Here is a 19,466-nt window from a genome sequence, read left to right as displayed (position 1 = left end):
AATGCTCACGTATGCAATGATTCTCCCTAAGAATTTAATAAATTAATTAAACAACTTATATTTTATTAGTTTACACATGCACATACTCACTTTGATACTTCAATATTTCCCAAATCCCAATTTCCCATCAAACCCTCACCTACCCTGAAGAAGCTCATCAAAGAAAAATGGCTGAGAAAACTATAGCCAGAAAACCACCCCATTGTTTGGTCTTATCATATCCATTTCAAGGTCACATAAACCCCATGCTTCAATTCTCCAAGCTCTTGGTACATGAAGGAGTCAAAGTAACCTTAGCCACCACACGTTTCTTCATCAAGAACTTGCACAATAACTTGCCTCCTTCTATATCACTTGAATCGATCTCTGATGGGTGTGACAATGATGGTATTCAAGAAGCTGGAAGCTACAATGCCTATATACAACGTTTTTGGCAAGTTGGTCCACAAAGTCTCGTTGATCTTCTAGAGAAGCTTGCTAAATTAGGAAACCCTGTAGATTGTATAATCTATAATTCATTTCTATCATGGGCACTAGATGTTGCCAAAAGATTTGGCATAGTTGGTGCTTCTTACTTCACTCATAATATGGCTGTGAATAGCATATTCTATCATGTTCAATTGGGAAAGATTAAGGTTCCTGTAATTGAGGATGAGGTTTCACTTCCTTCTATGCCTAAACTTCAACTTGGGGACTTGCCTTCTTTCTTCTTGACATATGAAGAAGATGGACCTGTGCTTGAGATGCTAACGGGTCAATTCTCCAACTTGGACAAAGCTGATTGGGTTTTTTGCAATGCAATCTATGAGCTGGATAAGGAGGTAAGAACTAAGAAGTTATGTGTATATATCTCATATATTCGATCCATCTGAATATTTATACAAGTATTTAGTTTCGCATACTAAAATGTTTGACTAATACATGTCGTAAGATTCACTATTTTCATTAATTTGATCCCTTATTAGATCTACTTGCATTATAATGTTCTTTAGGGTATTCATAGATAGCATCGTATTCGAAGATCTGCGGTAAATATCTGCATCTGATATGAAAATTGCAGATTTTATCCGATCTGTAAACTTATCGGATCAGATAGGATCCGATTACACCTTTTAAGGATCGGATTGTAGATATCTGCTCTACATCCGCGTATTCAATTCACGGATCCGCACAATGATAATTAAAAAATAAATAAATAAATAAATATCTATATGTTTGGTATTATATTTACTTATTTGTATGTTTTAGTTTGTAGTTATTATTCATATATTATATTATTTTATTTTTGTTATTTAGAAAAAATTTGATTAAAAACATTTTAAGAATAAATAAATTTAAAAGTGTGAAAAAATATTTTTATAGAATTTTTTACGTAAAAATATGATTAAAAAGAGAATGTTCAATTATGTGGATACCGATATCAAAAAATGCGGATATCATATCCGATCCAATTTGATGGAAATTGTGCGGATCAGATCGAATTTTCGGCCATATCCGATCCGCGTACACCCCTAATAGTCCTTCAAATTGAGCTTCGGACACCATAGTAATTCATGAATCTTTTTCCGACATTGACTCAGCAAACATAGTGATGATGATGTGACACTCTTTTACTATGCTGGACTGGTGTGAAACGCCATTGTTTTTGTTTAGTATCCAAAGAAGGCCGAAATGACGTGTAGAAACTGTTTTAGATGCCACAAAAGTCAAAATGACGTTGTTTCGGCCTTCATTTAGTGTCAAACAGAAACATGGTCGTTTTACACCAGATCAGCGTGGTAAGAGAGTACCACATTATCATCGTGTTTGCTGATTCAGTGCTTGAAAAAGTTCTAACTAGAGACCACTATAACGTCCGAAGCTCAATTTAAAGGACTACTATAATGCAATTGGACTTTGAGAAACCAAATTGATGAAAACCGTAAATTTAAAAAACCCACTATGAACATTTAGTCTAAAATGTTTTTACATAGGCATCATCTATCTAGGATCTTGTTTAACCGTTTCAGCATAGCATATAGTGAAAAATTTAGAAAAGTAAAATTACTACTTGATTAATAAAATGTTGTTTAATTTGATATTTCATTATTGATGATAAGAAATTGATTAACTGTGTTGGTAATGATAAAAGAGATAGTGAGAAAGTAAGAGAGAGAGAGAGAACTAGTGCATTTTATAAATTATACTTATACTGATATCACAAATTATATATATATATATATTTTTTTTTTAAAAAAATATAACCGTCGATATAAGTATAATCTATAAAATGAAGTTATTTTTTATTATTAGCAAGATAATTAATTAATTTAAGTAAAAAGGTTGATATTTTCTTATTTGCTAGTTTTTTCCTATAAATTTTCAATTTTGGCATGTGTTTGGTTTTAGGTTGTTGATTGGACAACAAAGATTTGGCCAAAGTATAGAACCATAGGACCAAATATCCCATCTAAGTTCTTGGATAAGAGAGTCAAAGAAGATGAAGAATATGATGTTACACAATTCAAAAGTGAAGATTATTGTATAGAATGGCTAGCAGATAAACCAAAAGGGTCAGTTATTTATGTGTCATTTGGGAGCATGGTTCCTTTTGATGAGGAACAATTGAGAGAAATAGCTTATGGTTTGAGAAATAGTGATAGGTACTTCTTGTGGGTGGTTAGAGCTTCTGAAGAGACTAAATTACCAAAAGACTTTGTAAAGAAATCAGAAAAGGGTCTGATAGTAACATGGTGCTCCCAATTGAAGGTTCTAGCACATGAGGCTATAGCATGTTTTGTGACACATTGTGGTTGGAATTCTGTATTGGAAGCTTTGAGCTTAGGAGTTCCAACCATTGCAATTCCAAAATGGGCAGATCAAAGTACAAATGCAAAGTATATTGAAGATGTTTGGAAAGTGGGAATTAGAGTTCCAATTGATGAGAAGCGGATTGTGAGAAGAGAAGATTTGAACAATTGTATAAAGGAACTGATGGAAAGTGAGAAAGGGGAAGAGATAAAGAGAAATGCCATTGAGTGGAGAACTTTGATGACAAGAGCTGCTAGTGAGGGTGGAAGCTCCCATAAAAATGTTATTGAATTTGTAAATAGCTTATTTTCTCTGTAAGTCTCATATGCCTTTGTTTGTTCCTTTCTTTGTTTTTGATTAAAAAAAAAATAAAAAAAAACTTAGATTACATCAGATTTGACTTAATTCGCTTTCGCCAGGCCATCTTGTATGTTGTAAGAAAAATACTTGCATGTTTTTCTATGTTTTTGGATCAAATAGGTTGTTGCTTTGGTATAAATTTGTTATTTTTCGTGGACTTTTTCCATTCTTGACATATAAAAACTACACAAAAAATAGATTTAAGATAGATTAGTTTTCTTTCCATGTAGTCCTTTTAGGCCCTTCCGTGAGGCCTTCCCCCTTTCCCGTCACCCTTCAATTCATCTTGTTCTCCCTTTCTTTTAACCCAACACCTCCATCTCTAGTGACATAACCATTAGACTACTTGATCTAGGAGTCAGGTGCATTAGACTAAGGTTTTGCATGTTATGTACAAAACGGGATTCAAACCTCAATCTTACTTAAGCAGCGAGTAAGCTAAGCACTGGACTAAACTAAATTGGTTACTAATAGAGATTTGATATGTGTGTTAAAAGGCAGAAATCTCATATTGGGTTGTTGGCTTTTTTTTTTTTTTTTCTTGGGATATTGTGTGAAACTGTGAATAGAACTTCTTTTGGAATTTTTCGAAATCTTACAAGTTGTAGGGTCTTTGTCATGGGCTAGTTCGATATTAAAGTTCTATGTACATGAACCATACAGTAGCAATGTAATATTGAACGGAAAATAGACACACACTGCTATATATACAGTAGGAACAGGGCCTTGAGAGTGACTATAAATTTAAAGATTAGCAATGTGATATGTATTTTTTTTTTTTTTCAAATGTTATATAATTAATTATTTTATTGCTTAACATTGCAGGTTTAGCTTATAATTTGAGTTGAAATAATATATTTTTGTATTCTTAATTTTCAATTTCTAATCAATAAATTTTTTTATTAAAAAAAATAACACATCTCACGTAAGGGTGGTAATGGATAAGGTAGGATAGGGTTTAGATCAAACCCTAACTCTATCCGCGAGTTGAGATTTTTATATAAACCAAATTCTATCCTATTTGTGGATTGAGAATATTCCAACTCTAATCCTATATATTCTTAACTCGTAGGTATTCGATCTTATCTGCAAGTTATCAAAAAGATGCAATATTATTATATAACTTGATTTAAAATAGAACTGATTTTTATGTTAAAAAAAACGTATTAAATTATCAATTAATTATCTTCTCTTAGTAGCTAAAGATCTTTTATATTTAGTGAGAAATTCTTGATTCAACATCCACTTAAAACATATTTTTATATAAATATATAATATATACATACATAGAGTACGGGTTGGTCGGATAGATTCTACACTATTCACTGCGGATCGAATTGATAATCTTACCCGATTGGATTGGATCGAACTGGATACCTACTAGGGGTGTTCAAATCCAAACCGATCCAAATTAAACCACTCATCCAATCCAATCCAATCCAAACCGAAAACCGATTAAAACCGCACTAATTCGGATTTGATTGGATCTTTTTTTTTGCAAACCGCTGGATCGGATCGGATTTCGGATCTACTTTTCACAACCGATCCAATCCAATCTAAACTGCACAATGTGTTATAATATTATTATTTTATTATTATGTTTACAATTATACTTATAACATATTCAATTTGTTATACATTTTTATATTTTTCATGTATTATTATTATTTAATAGATGTTTTATGTTCAAAATGTGATTTATTTATTTATTTTAACTAACCTATCATTTTATTTCTATTGTTATGTTATCGTTGGTTTTTTAAGATATTGTTAAGACTTGCTATGTCATTGTTGATTATTTGAAATTTGATGTTGTGACTTGTTATATATATTTAATTTTTTTAATTTACAAAACCGCAAATCCAATCCAATCCAAACCGCACCGCAAGTAAACATAGTGTTCGGATCAGATGAGTTTTTGACTCAAAACCGATCCAAACTGCATCGCAAACACCTCTAATACCTACTAGTAGAATGCATGTCACCTCTAATCTCACGTGTATCCTGGTCCGAAGAAAAAAAAAAAAAATCACGTGTGTAGAACATTGCCTAGGCCTACCTTAGTACCATATAATAACAAGGTAACAAGTAGTATGACAAAACTAACAACTAAACAAGCCTTCAATGAAACTAATTAAAAACTCAGTTCAGTATTGTCCCGTAATCCCATCGGGTGGTTAGTTAGACCTGCGTTCCTACCTCTTGCTTCTATCTTTGGGACAATTTTAATTTAATCCAAAAATTAGTTTAGGAAGTCACGGATGTTTTTTATTTATAAATTAGGATTTTTATCCGAAATAATATTATAAAAATATAAATTTTTTAAAATCATATCAACTTTATCTTGACCTTATAGATTATGTCACGAAAAATTTATAAAATCAAATTATTTTTACAAAAAAATTGTAGAGGACAAAAACTTTCGTCGACTAAGAAGACCATGTCTCCGTAGATAAAAAAATAAATAATAAGATTTTTTACTTATTATTTTTATGTGAAGAATTTTTTTTATTAATAATTAATTTTAACATTTGTTATCTAAAATTTGAAATAATTTAACATGTATATTTTTATATTTGATTAAGTATGAAGTCTATTTTACAAATAAAATAATTAATTTTTATACTTATTATTTAAAAATAATATTTTTTCTTTCTCTAAATATAAAAATATAATTAGATATCATATTAGTATAAAAATATTTATATTATTAGTTATAAAATTAACTCAAAATTAATTTTTTTAAACAACTAAATCTTGATTCTAACTTTTAATCACAATATTTAGTATTTTCTCCAAATTATATGCAATAAATATTTAAAAGAAAATAAATAAAAATATAAATTAAAAAGATAATCGGTAAAAAATAATAATAATAATAATAATAATAATAATAATAATAATAATAATAATAATAATAAAATCGCGTCTCAAGTGGTTTGGACATGTGAGAAGAAGACCGATAGAACATCCAGTCAGGAGGGTGGATGAGTTGGAAGATGGACAAAGGGCGAAAGGCAGAGGAAGACCTAAGAAGACCATCCATGAGGTGGTCAAACGAGATCTACATATAAACGGTCTCTCTGTAGACATGATACATGACAGAGCACAATGGCGTCGTTTGATTCATGTAGCCGACCCCACTTAGTGGGACAAGGCTTTGTTGTTGTTGTTGTTGTTGTTTTTGTATTATTATTATTATTATTATTATTATTATTATTATTATTATTTGAATTATATTATTTTGTTAATTTTATTTTGTGTAGAATAGAAAGGTAGAGAAAAATAGAGAACGAGAAAAAAGAGAGAGAAAGATAAGAAAGAAGAATGAGAGAAGAAGTTTGTTATTTTTAGAAGAAAAAATTTATTTTAATTGTAATAAAAAATATCTGGTGACACATTTTAATTTTTTAAATTACTAATACAAAATATAAATTATACATTATATATAGAGGGAGAAGGTAGAGAGAGATAGAAAAAAGGAGAGTGGTAGATAAGAGAATGTAGGAAAAAATTTATTAATTTTGGAAGAAAATATTTCTTCTCAATTTTAATAAGAAAGTGTCATGTGACATATTTGGATTATTAAATTAGTTTATAATATATAATATAGCTATATTTCAATTTTAATATTTTAATTGTAATTTTAATGTAATTAGAGAATGTTATGTTACACATTTAATTGTTAAATTTATAATTAGTCATTGATAATGATATATAAGAGGGATATAGTAGGTGAAAGAACGAGAGAGACAGAAAGAGAGAGAGGAAGAAGGGAAGAACTCTTTTAATTTTGTAGTGAAAGATTTGATTTTAATTGTAATAAAAAAGTGATATATGACATATTTTGGTTGTAAAATTGGTAATATAATATAATAGATTTTTATGAGTCATATTTTTTAAGGCATATGAAATTGAGTTTAATTTTGATAGGATGATAGTGTAAAATATTTTATACAGTCGAATAATTATATTTATTTTTTTGAATAATTATTCACGTGATTAATGTAAAAAGAAATTATTTTTACTAATGTGATATTATATGATCGAATGCAAGTGTAAAACTATTTTAAATTGACGGTGCATCAAAATTAAATTATATAAATTTTATAAATTTTTTATTTTGATATATAGTGTAAAACGGTTTTATATGATCATCTAATTTTATCTATTTATTTAAATAAATATTAAAAATAATTATTTTTACTAATGTTACATTACATATTTAAATATATGTATAAAATTAATTTTATACTGTCGTATAAAACTAAATTTAGTTTATAAATAATATGTTTACTGATAAATAACAACGAAGTAGGACGTAATATTTTGATAAAATTCATAAACATTTAATTAGAAAAATAATTAAACATATAAAGGATGAAATGTTTAATAATACAATTTTTTAAAATTTATTAACTTATTTAAAAGGATTAATGGTTAAATTAATTCCTGAAAATGCATTATTCTTTAAATTAATTTTTAAAAAATTTTATTTTTAAAAATTATAAATTAATCATATTTATCCTTTTATCATTTTATTAATAATTTTTATCGACAATTTATTATGTAGAATATTAACTAATATCGTATATGACATTTAACATATCTAATTTGACATTGATCAAATATATTTATAAAAATTTATCAGTTTAGTCCTAAGATTATATTGAAATTAGAATTTATATAATTAAAAAATAGATTTTCATAAACATATGTATGATATGTTAAGTGTTATTAATATTGTCCATTAATATTCTATATCATTAATGGTTGACAATAAATATAATTAATTTATAATTTTTAAAAATTAATTTAATTGATAAAATTTTTTATAAACAAATTTAAAAAAATTCATTTTTTATAAATTAATTTGATTATTAATTTTTATTTAAAATTTTAATATTAAAATTTTAATTAACTTTGATATCAGATTATATCATAGCAAAAATTTACATATAATTATTTTATATAAAATTAATAATTAAAAATTATTAAATAATAATTAAAAATTATTAAATAATAATTTAGTCAAATTATTTAAAGATTATTAACCATCAATCTTGAATATTCACATTATTTCATATTTCATATATATAGAAAAAAAAGGTTCTCTTTGATGAACTTCACATTTCATTCCCCAATGAAACTGTAACTGCCAACACCGTTGGCTGATTAGGTAAACCAACATAAAGCATAAGTGAAAAGTCAAAGTCAAAGTAAAAGGAGTATATATAGATTTGTTAAGAAGAAAAGAAGAAGAAACTTGAGAACACAATGGACTTGAACAATTCTCCTTCTTCCAATAACACCAACACCTACATCACAATCCCCGTTAATGGAACAATCCCTGTTTTCACCACCGCCCCTTTCGACAACAACAACATCACTCCTCCCTCCACCGCCGCCGACCGCAAACCCATCGCATTATGGCCCGGTATGTACCATTCTCCGGTCACCACCGCACTCTGGGAAGCAAGGACCAAGATCTTCGAGAGACTTCTCGACCCACCAAGGGACGCGCCACCGCAGGGCGCGTTGCTCACTAAGAAACCGTCGCAGAGCAGGACCAGCATCATCTACAATTTCTCCTCCGATTTCGTCCTCAGAGAGCAGTATAGGGACCCTTGGAATGAGGTCAGGATTGGAAAGTTGTTAGAGGATCTTGATGCCTTAGCTGGAACCATTTCTGTCAAGGTATGAATTCTGAATTATGATCACATTTCAATAAGAAAGTTTTGATTTTTGAGGGTTTTTTAGGGATTTGTTATGTGGGTGTTGCTTCAATTGGAACATACTTTTACTAGGAATTTCAAGTATTAGAGAGAATTCAGAACCAGAAATTCGGGTAAATTGGAGAAGCAATGTAATTTTGGGTTGTAATGTGGTTGTAAGGTGAAGTTTAGAGGGTAAGTGGTGAGGGGCTGAAAATCAAACTAAGTTCTACTTTGATGATAGCCATTTTCGCTAGCTAGAAAGATTGAAACTTTGCCACAATTTAATTTTCAGAATGCATTGACATAATCTCATAAGTTTTGCTTATTCCATGAATAAGTACGTTATACCACTTCATTTTGTCTAGTGACTACCGTGATTTCTTAGAACTTTTTGTTACGATTACTCAGCAATTCTTTTAGTGTTTTCGGAATGATAATCTGGGTTGTCCTTGTAATAAGATTATTTGATCAATTGAGGATGGATACGATGATGTTCTTGGACTTGGAATTTTGGTTGTACTTTGATTATTTTCATTTTTGTGGTTAGTGATTTGTTGTGTAGTAGGTCAAATGTTGTTTGATTCTTAAATTCAATAAATTTAACAATGGGAAAAGTACTGAATATTTTTCGGTTTTCTTGCAATGAGCTTGGTGTGGTACACTAGCACTCTTCTGTTATTTTAATTAAATTGTATTCACTGCCAGTTTTAATGAGTTCTATTTGTTTGTGGAATAGCACTGTTCTGATGAAGCTAGCACAACAAGGCCACTTATAGTTGTCACTGCATCTGTTGACAAGATTGTGTTAAAGAGGCCAATTAGTGTTGACAATGATCTTAAAATAGTTGGTTCTGTTATATGGGTTGGGAGGTCCTCAATAGAGATTCAACTAGAGGTTACTCAATGCAAAGAAGGTACATCTTTAATTGTAGGGATCACAGATTAATCCTTGACAATTTGAGTAATTGAAGGTGTCCAAATTAAACTTAGCTTCTCAATCTCCTATTGCTTCTCATGACAGCCTTCATGATTTGCACAAACCTTAAAAAACAAATGTGATTCTCTTGCAAACAACAATAATTTCTGGTGGTGTTCTACAAATCTTTGTAGTGGAGAGTAATCACATTTTCATTTTTTTTTATTTTCACTTTTTCCCTATATTCTCATTGTTTTCTTTTTCATATTAAGGGTGTGTTTGTTTTGCCTTTTTTCCACAAAATAACTTTGTTACTAAATAAACCAGTTTTCACATATAGGATAAAATTTAAAAAGAAATCAGTTTCCAACCTTTTTGTAGAAGCTGAAAATTGTAATTTCTCAAAAGAAAAAATAGTTTTCAGCTTTTTCAATTATATAGAAGGTTTTTGTTGGTAAAATAACTTATTTTAGAAGTTGAAACAAACACACCCTAAATCACAATCAACTTATGCACCATCAAAATATGTGTAGATGGCAGTGCCTCAGACTCAGTAGCACTGACAGCCAACTTCATATTTGTTGCTCGAGACTCAATAACCGGGAAGGCTGCTCCGGTGAATCGTCTCTCGCCTGAAACAGAACACGAAAAACTTCTTTATGAGCAAGCTGAAGCAAGAAATAATCTGAAGAAGAGGAAAAGAGGAGGGGAGAAAAGGGACTTTGAGAATGGGGAAGCAAATAGACTTCAGGCCTTGTTGGCTGAGGGAAGAATTTTCTGTGACATGCCAGCCTTAGCCGATCGAGACAGCATTCTTCTGAGGGATACCAGCCTTGAGAATGCTTTAATATGCCAGCCACAGCAAAGGAACATCCATGGTCGAATATTCGGAGGTTTCTTGATGCATCGTGCATTTGAGTTGGCTTTCTCAACGGCGTATGCCTTTGCTGGATTAGTTCCTTGCTTTCTCGAAGTTGACCATGTTGATTTCCTCAGACCAGTGAGTATCCCCCCCCCCCCCCCCTCTTTTCCCTTCCGGAAAAAAACCCTCTAAAAGATATCATATGCTTGATATAATAAATTGGTCTATATCATGTGTCTTAAAGAAAAGAAAATGTTGCACAGGTTGACGTAGGGGATTTCTTGCGTCTCAAGTCGTGTGTTCTCTACACCGAAGTTCATGATCCGGATCAGCCGCTTATCAATGTCGAAGTTGTAGCTCATGTCACAAGACCAGAGCTGCGATCTAGTGAGGTTAGTTTCATCACTAGCCGCACATAGTACAATCAATAATCATTGCTCAGTTGCTCTTTCATTCTTGCCACTTCCAAGTTCCAAGTTATCAGATTGTTAAAACCTTCTGTGTGCGTCATTGTGTAAATGCAGGTATCAAACACTTTCCATTTCACTTTCACAGTACGCCCTGAAGCAAAGGCAATGAAAAACGGATTTAAACTTAGAAATGTGGTGCCAGCGACAGAGGAAGAAGCTCGCCGAATATTAGAGCGCATAGATGCTGACAACTTGAATGAGTACTTCAGAACATAAGAAGAGAAACAGCAAGTAGCTGGTAGAGGGCAATGCATGCATATACTAAGAAATATATTCCCCTAAATGTAACCTGCTGAAGTTCAATTATTAGCTCTTATATATAATAATCATGCCCTTCAATCCTTGAGGGTGGTACTTTGCCTTGAGGTTCCAGCATCATTGGGCTTGGTAGAGAACAATTGGTGCTTAGATGAAGTTGAATCTGAAGGTATCTAACTTACACATTATGCATTTCCCAGGTTTGGTGTCTTCACAGGCATCATGCATGGTGGCAGTAATATGAAAGCTTGTGAAGAAGCGTTTGAATTTATGAGTTGTGCTAGCAGCAAATAGTAAATTAAGTAAATATTACTATCTGTATTTTAGTGTGTTGTAATTCAGATGAACTTTCCGGCAGTGTATAGTTATTAAAAGATAAAATCCTACGGTAATTTCAGTTGCAAAATGTTATAACTTACCTAAAAGCTCTATACATGCTTACAAGAACCTTATCATACATATCCTATCCATATAGGGATTTTCACCCCAATAAAGGAAAACCCTCAAATCTTGTGCAGTGATCTTTTTACAATTTTAACTAGAAAAAAATGCAACATTTTGGGCAAGAACATGCAAAGCCCAAGAACTCACATTAACTAAGATGATGGAGTATCATCATCTGAAGATTCACTATTCTGTCTCCTTCCATGCAATCCAGGAAGGGGTTGTGAAAGCATTGGGTTAACTGGTTGTGGAAGCATTGGGTTAACTGGTACAGGGAATCTATGTGCTGAACTAACCATGGTTCTCTCATTTATCATACCAACTTCTCTGCATACACGGTCAAGAACTGCAAGAAAGTCTCTTACAACCATGAAGATTCTGAATGGATGAGCTTCTTCCTTTGCCAAGTCACCATGAAAATACTCTGTGATTTCCTTCACAAGGGTCATAGCAACACTTTCTTGGGCTTGAATCTTCAGAATTTCTTCCTCAGCCATTCTAATGAACTTGTTCATTGATTCTGTAAACTTCTCATTTGACCCAGCTTTTTCGTTCAATTGTACAACCTCTGCAATGTTTGCAATCCCTTTGGAGAGCTTGGCCGCATCATTACTGAGAACCTCAGAATCCATGGTAGCAGCCTTCTTGACACTTGCTAGCTCTGAACTCAGACTAGATACTACTTGCAGGCCAAGCCTCCGGAACGCAACATCTTCGGCCAAGGAAGAGTTTGGGGTTTGGTTAGTACTGGAGAGCCGAGCACCTTCAGTTCTTATGATCTCTTGGACAACAAAGTGCAGTAGCGTCGTTTTTCCATCTGCACCTTTGACATCGGCCAGCTTGAGAAGTGTGTCAAGTTTAAAGGCCTGCGCATCACCACGGTCTGTCCCCACATTCATGCGGTTCCCAGTTTTAAGCACAGCCTCTAGAAGCTTCAAGAACATTCTACTACTTCGCAACTCTTCACAGGCAGCCTACAGAAGCAGCACAATAAAAAAAACTTCCTATGAGTTTCAATCAAATATTTAATTTCAAATTCTGGAACAGAATTTCAAAAACAAAATCTCATTGAACATCTATAATTTACCTTGACACCATCAAGAATTTCGCCAAAAGTAGAGATGAATAAAATGAGAAAATAACACAATACCTCTAGACCTTGAAAGGATTTCTTAAGATACTCGACTTCAGAGTCAAAATTGACTATGTAAAGCATTGCTTCCACCCTTTTAAACGCAAAAGGTACATCAAGCAATGCCTTCAAGAATTTCTCAGCTGGGCCAAGCTTGGTTGGTGAGTCATCATTGTATTCCTTCAATTTACGCTCTTCTTCCTTAATCGGAGCCATTTTTAACAAGCTTTCAAGTAGTTCTGCTCCAAGTGTATCAGCACTACCTGTAGAAAGGTAAATTGACTTAATTATAAGGCACAAGGATACGATTCAACTATTAAGTTTAAAAGAAGTGTCAAGCTCTAACTTTTTCATCCGATTTCAGTTTAACTAAATACATGCTAACATCTTCCTCAAATTGGGAAGTTGGAATAAAACTTTAAGACTCACTTGAAGGAAAATGTTCATATAACATAAGTTGATATGGAAATTGGATATAACTAGAGTTAAGATCTTCTGTTTTCCCTAAACTAAGTTGATATCTTAGACAATACTGTACAAATCTCTGACTTCAGTAAGTATATGAAAGAAGGAATATGTCCAAAGAAATTATGGTAAAACATAGCAGAAGGTCAACTGAACAAAGTTGTATACTAGCATCAAGTTGTATAATACTTAATAATGACAAATATTTATCATTTCACATATTTATTTATAATCATACATCGGACGAATAAATTTCCTAGCTCTCATAAATGGTGTGTAACTTCATTCCATTGCAAAAGAAAAGGACATCAACAGGAATGATAAAATACCTTCTAAAAGTGCTTCACACACTTCTTCTATAGTGACATTAAGTGCTCTCAGCAAGATTGCAATGTTTTGGGACTTTTTAGGATCAAGTACTTTCTCCTCCTGGCTTGAATGGGGAAGAACTGTGCATGAAGTAGAATCCATTGGTTTCGAGTTTGGCATGTTTGCTACAAACAATGTTTCAATCATTTCCTCATTCAATCTGCAACAAAACCAATTCAATTGACATAATTCAATAAGCTGATTGCACCTAATCGATAGGAATTGTTCACAATCAAGTGCCATTCATAAGCCACAAAAAAATGCTAAGAGATATCAACAAGTTTTATAAACATGACAGAACCAAAGATCTCACTTGAAAGAGCTCGACTTCAACTGATCCCACACCATTTCACGATCAGAACTTGACCTTACTTTGTCCCAGTGCAAGGGCTTCAACTTTGGCTTCGCAGCCTCTTCAGCTTCAGCCGAACCCTGAGAACTTGGGGTCAGATCAACAGGGGAAACCAATGTTGTGTTCTGCAACACAAAAGGCCTGGAAGGAGGTTTCAACTCTGGTGGCCTCGATACAGATTGACCAACAGGTGTTGTGGGAGATGGCACCTCCCACTGCTTCCGCTGCCGCTGCTGCAGTGTAGCTGCAGGTGGAGGAGGAGGTGGCGGAGGAGGCGGAGCAAGTGGTGTTGTGATACCGGGTATCGCCCATTGTTTCCTCTGAGGAGGCACAGGTGGTGGATGAGTAACCGGAACAGCTACAATTTGATCCAAAACACTACCAATAGATCCTGATCGACCAAATGGATTTTTTGTTGTTGTTGACAATGCAGGTATCTCCCAATGCTTCCTCTGTGAAGCACCATTAGCAATTGATGCTGATTCAGTTGAATTGAAACTGCTACTGAAATTAAACCCTCTTTCTGTCTCTGGTGATGAAAGTAGAGATGGTGACAATGGCACTGAAGACAAACCCGGTTGCCTAAACTGGTCTGAGACACTGGACATTCTCGGAGACTGATCAAAACCGTTATGACTCCTTGCCTTCTCCGGAGAAGAAGGCAGAGAGAAAGCCGAAGACAATGGTGATGATGCCATAAACTTTGCACTTCCATTGGAAGAAACATTAGATAGCCTTGGAGGTGATGTCAATGGTAATGCAGATGCAATTGCAGTTGCAGTTTCAACTTCATTCGTCTCCGAGATCCTCTCTTGTGATGATGATGATTTAGATTTTCTGCTTGCATTGGAAGAACTAGAAATCCTAGACGAGGCCAATGATGCAACTTCACTAGTCTTCAAAACCCTGTCTAACGATGCTGATCGTGACAAAGATTTTCTACTTCCATTGGAACCATTAGAAACCCTTGCTGATGCTGATGATGAGGAAGACTTTCTACTTCCATTGGAGACATTAGAATTCCTTGGTGATGCAGCTTCGTATGTTTCCGAAACCTTCTTTTGTGGTGATGAAGAAGATGAGTCCAAATTTGCAATTAGGGTTTTCTCCTCCGGAGCTCTATTAGGTGGCAATGAAAGTGGCGAAAGTAAAGGAGATTCAGTAACAGCATTACCATGAGTATCTTCTTCTTCTTCTTCAACAAAACCTCTCTCTGGTGTTGCACATGCTGAAGAACAAAGCGAAGAAGAATAAGAACATGAAGAATTAATGTGTTGGTTGTGCATTGGTGATAATGTAGGTGACAAAACCGATGTCACGATTTGTTGCTGTGGCTGTGGTGGCGGCGACGACGACGGCGAAAGATGTGCCGGCGGGGAGATGCTGATTGAGTGACACCGCTCCGGCGACCCAGAATTCGAGGAAGAAACCGAACACGAGCTCAATTCCTCGAAACTATCCCCGGCGATTGCCGACAACGCTCGCCGGGAACCCGATCCGGTGCCACCGGAGCTCTCTTGCCCTCCTAACGACGAACCTCTCGGCGAGTAAAACACCTCCGATTCCTCTTCCTCCTCATTCTCCGCCTCTTCTTGCGCTGCCGTCACCACCGGCGGCGCCGAAATCTGCCTTACTAGCGGCGGAAGTGGCCGGAGCTCCGGCGACTCCAATTTCCGACTCACGGAGCCTCTATTATCTCTGACATCTCCGCCGCCGCTACCGCCTCCTTCGATCCGGCGCGAATTGACGACGGTGCCGAGGTAGAGAAACTCGGACCCAGCGGCAGTAGGAGACTGCCGGTGCTTCGCGGCGGTTTCCCGCCGGCGACCACCGTCGGGACTGACATCCTTGTTCTCTCCGGGGCCACGGTTCCGGCGACGGCGTCGAAGATAGAAAAATGCAGAGACGGCGACGGCGACGACCGCGCATGCGACGGCGGAGAGAGCAACGGGGAGAAGCTTGGAATTGGAGTGAGTAGGAGTTGGAGAATGTGGAAGAATGAGTGAGGAAATGTTAGCTGGGAAGGAAGCAAAGCCTGCGAATGATTGTGGCGGTGGAGGTGGCTGTGAAGGGTAGTTTGGGAAAAACGGTGAATCATTTGGTGTAGTTGTGGTTGTGGTGGTGGTGGTGGTAGTGGTAGAGGTGGAGGCGGTGGCTGTTGCAGTGGAGGAAGGGTGCTTTGGGTTTTGCTTTTGAATTGCAGTGGTGTTAGAAGAAGGTGATGGCTTTGGTGGCTCAGTGGGTGGGTGTGCTTCCAATGGTACAAAGGGTTCATGCAAGATTCTTCTGCTTCTGTTGTTAGAACTAGCATTGCAGAAGAAGAAGAAGAAGAAGAAGAAGAAGAACATCAACACCAAAAGATTCTGCATTTTGTGTTGTTTTAAGGTTCTAACACTTGTTCTTGTATTTGAGTGAGTGTGGGAGTGAGAGGAAGAAGAGGGAATAGGATAGTAAATGAGTGAATGTGAAAAGGTTGAAAATGTTGTTAATGATGGGAGGTGTTGAAGGAAAAAAAAGGTTAGTGAATATAGATGAGGGTTGGGTGTTTGTATCCAGCTAAGATTCTGCTGCTCCTTTGTGGTTTTACTATTTGCAGCTGGAGGGCCCCCTTCCTCTTCTAAACACAAACTCACTCCTCATTGGTGATGCTATGCTTCATACTTACATGCTTCATAGCTAAAAATTAATTCTTAAATTTGTTAGTTGTGAAAATCCATGTTAAATATAGAAAAAAATATATATAATAATTAGTTTAATAATTAATTATTTGTTAAAAAAAAATCATATTTTTTCTTTATTTTTTTTCACAAGTTTCAATTTATCAATCTTTGTTCTTTCAAAAGGAGACAGGTTTTTATGGATATTAGTTGTACTTATAAAGAAATATTTTTATAAAAATTCCAAAATCGAGTGACACAAAATAATAAACATAATATTATATAATTCATTATAATCTAACTTAAAACAGATATATCTATAATCTGTTCATTAAAAAGGGCAATATAAAATTAGAAAACATAATAAAAATTCTTTTATATCTTTTTAAGGCTAAAAATAATTTCAAACATGTAAGATTTTTCATATATTTTCTATCCCACTTCTAAAATTTTATATGCTTAATATATTTTCATACATTCTATTAAAATTAAAATTTAATAAAAATAAAAAATTGTATTGTAATTATATTTAATTTATATTTAATTTTAAATTATTATTTTTATTAATTTTTTAAAAATAATTAAGCGGAATAACGTTAACCCGCAAACTCATAATCTGTCATAAAATAAAACAAATTAATAATTTGAGTCCATTTTATGTAGGGAATAGAACGGGACGAACTGCTTACTTTGCTATGCCTAGTTGTAGGCATGCAAGCATCCTCCTTCACAAACAAATACTAAAAGGGTTCCTTTCGGTTGTCCTTTTCTTAATCTTTCTTAAAATTAAATATCTTTCCAAACATTCTTGTTTATTTTTGGCTTCTTTCATAAGAGCAAATCCAAATAGAGTGATGAGCAGCGTTCACAAAGATTTGTAGGCACGTTTGGCGTAAAATGCTATCCCTACAATATATAGACAAATTCATTTGAAAATTAATTACGCCATCCATAGACAAAGAACCTTAAATTATGGGTATCTAGTATCTACACACACTTGTACTGTCGGATTTAAGACATGTATAAATAAATCATTATTTCCCCATGCGCTTCTTTTTAATAAATAAATTAAATCTAGCTACTGCAAAGTTTATAGATATAAATTAATTTGGATATATTACCTATATATAGGGTCATTTATCATTTATGTAACTTTTAGTACAGTTATTCAAACTAATGTTAATATAACTAAATTAAATAAGTAATTATAAATTTAATAATAATTAAAATTTATAACTGTATAAGATCACAAATTCCCAATGATATCATATTTCTTTGCTTTATATTTATATTTATATATACTTACAATAATAATTAGTTAATAACATTGTGGCAGTATTAGCAACAGTTGTGCTCTAACTAAAACAAGGAAAAACACTTCCAAAAATATGTCAAAATTATTACTCATTATCATATCTCTTAGTGAAATGCAGGGTGATCTTAGGAAATTAGAAAAATAAAAAGTATAACCCCAAAATGAAAATCGATAGTGTGTCATAGTCCAATTTTTTTGAAAAACACAGTTTAGCCTCACCAATAATTTATCATGGCTTTATAAAAAGACTACATGGGACAATGAGAGCACCTTTTAAGTTTGACAAATGACAAACTAAAAAAGCATAAATTAATTAATTATTCTATAAACGCCTTAAAGTCCGGGGAAAGTTGTTTACCACCGAAAAATTAACCCATAATAAAGACAAAGTAGAATTCAGCGAAAGCAACTTTGATGTAATTTTTGCTTTTTTTTTTTTTATAAAATGGCATTTCTAATTTCCTTTTTTTTGTTATTAAACATTAAACATCGTTTGTACTTTGTAGTTTGTATAATCCCATAAATGAAAAGACCTTGTTTGGACATTTTTTTTTTCCTCTCCCACTTTTTGCCACATAAATAGCAAAATGGATGGGTAATTTCGTAATTTCGTAGGTATGTATGTCAGAGTACGTTTCAACAGTGATTACACATTTACACTACATAAATATATGGATATCTACGTCAGCGGAATCTGTGTGCCCAAGTCATCCATGAACACCACCTTTTTCTTCGAGATAGAAATTCAGATTTAGAATTTTAGATAGATAGGTTTAGTATTTTTTTTTTCCGGTATACAGATCGGTTTAGTATTCAATTTGACTATTTGGTAGGAATATCAACATATCAAAATTAGGGTATGGTTCTGGATATTTGTCAAGTACTTAACCCATTTTTCATAACATTTACATTTAACATTAACAATGATAAACAATGTCAACAAATTATAGCTTAAATAACATATTCTTTCATACTCACTTAAAAATTGTAAATTTGAGTCTCACTCTTAACTTAAAAAATAAATAAATAAATAATAAACAATAAAATCATATATAGTTGCAATACTTTTAATATAATTCCGTACCAACTCTATTAATCATTCTTTTCTTTTCTTTTTTTGAAATAAAAGGTACTAATTTATATTAGAGTAACGTATCATTTTTTTTCTCCAAAATAAATTCTAAAGTTAAGTTTCTAATATTTTAAAATCGTCTCAATATTATCTTGCCGTTAGTGATCTATTAATTAACAAAATTAACGGTGTGACAAAATTGAGACGGTTTTAAAACGTTAGAGATTTAAATAAGACGAAAATATTGAAGATAAAAATAATACATTACAAATTCAAGATTTTTACTC

The 19,466-nt window shown here is 33.2% G+C and overlaps 3 protein-coding genes across 3 annotated transcripts; 2 read left to right on the top strand and 1 right to left on the bottom strand.

Annotated features, from left to right (window-relative positions):
• The first annotated feature begins 81 nt into the window (after positions 1-81).
• On the top strand, positions 82-3,308 carry LOC107635203 (UDP-glycosyltransferase 74G1). Its single transcript, XM_016338598.3, has 2 exons — positions 82-821; positions 2,389-3,308. The coding sequence occupies exons 1-2, from the start codon at positions 168-170 to the stop codon at positions 3,106-3,108; spliced, it is 1,374 nt and encodes a 457-aa protein (XP_016194084.1). The 5' UTR covers positions 82-167; the 3' UTR covers positions 3,109-3,308.
• A 5,055-nt stretch (positions 3,309-8,363) lies between these two features.
• Positions 8,364-11,779, top strand: LOC107635201 (Thioesterase/thiol ester dehydrase-isomerase superfamily protein). The gene is made up of 5 exons (XM_088483485.1): positions 8,364-8,847; positions 9,604-9,781; positions 10,317-10,783; positions 10,909-11,037; positions 11,170-11,779. The coding sequence occupies exons 1-5, from the start codon at positions 8,428-8,430 to the stop codon at positions 11,329-11,331; spliced, it is 1,356 nt and encodes a 451-aa protein (XP_088339611.1). The 5' UTR covers positions 8,364-8,427; the 3' UTR covers positions 11,332-11,779.
• On the bottom strand, positions 11,711-16,767 carry LOC107635200 (uncharacterized). Its single transcript, XM_016338595.3, has 4 exons — positions 14,097-16,767; positions 13,744-13,943; positions 12,968-13,212; positions 11,711-12,791 (listed from the first exon to the last, which is right to left on the bottom strand). Exons 1-4 carry the CDS (start codon positions 16,502-16,504, stop codon positions 11,970-11,972), a joined length of 3,675 nt encoding a protein of 1,224 aa, XP_016194081.2. The 5' UTR covers positions 16,505-16,767; the 3' UTR covers positions 11,711-11,969.
• Positions 16,768-19,466: the final 2,699 nt, after the last annotated feature.

Source organism: Arachis ipaensis, chromosome B4 (assembly GCF_059453495.1).
Source record: "Arachis ipaensis isolate K30076 ecotype BB chromosome B4, ASM5945349v1, whole genome shotgun sequence".
In the NCBI taxonomy this organism is placed as follows: Eukaryota; Viridiplantae; Streptophyta; class Magnoliopsida; order Fabales; family Fabaceae; genus Arachis; species Arachis ipaensis.
This window is presented reverse-complemented; position numbering and strand designations above follow the sequence as displayed.

Excerpts from the sequence above, each read along its gene's own strand:
- LOC107635203 (XM_016338598.3), top strand. The coding sequence starts at position 168 with ATGGCTGAGAAAACTATAGCCAGAAAACCACCCCATTGTTTGGTCTTA. Across the intron at positions 822-2,388 it reads TCTATGAGCTGGATAAGGAG|GTTGTTGATTGGACAACAAA; the intron begins GTAAGAACTAAG and ends GTTTGGTTTTAG.
- LOC107635201 (XM_088483485.1), top strand. The coding sequence starts at position 8,428 with ATGGACTTGAACAATTCTCCTTCTTCCAATAACACCAACACCTACATC. Across the intron at positions 8,848-9,603 it reads CTGGAACCATTTCTGTCAAG|CACTGTTCTGATGAAGCTAG; the intron begins GTATGAATTCTG and ends TTTGTGGAATAG. Across the intron at positions 9,782-10,316 it reads GGTTACTCAATGCAAAGAAG|ATGGCAGTGCCTCAGACTCA; the intron begins GTACATCTTTAA and ends AAATATGTGTAG.
- LOC107635200 (XM_016338595.3), bottom strand. The coding sequence starts at position 16,504 with ATGCAGAATCTTTTGGTGTTGATGTTCTTCTTCTTCTTCTTCTTCTTC. Across the intron at positions 13,213-13,743 it reads GTGTGAAGCACTTTTAGAAG|GTAGTGCTGATACACTTGGA; the intron begins GTATTTTATCAT and ends ACCTTTCTACAG. Across the intron at positions 12,792-12,967 it reads AATCCTTTCAAGGTCTAGAG|GCTGCCTGTGAAGAGTTGCG; the intron begins GTATTGTGTTAT and ends CTGCTTCTGTAG.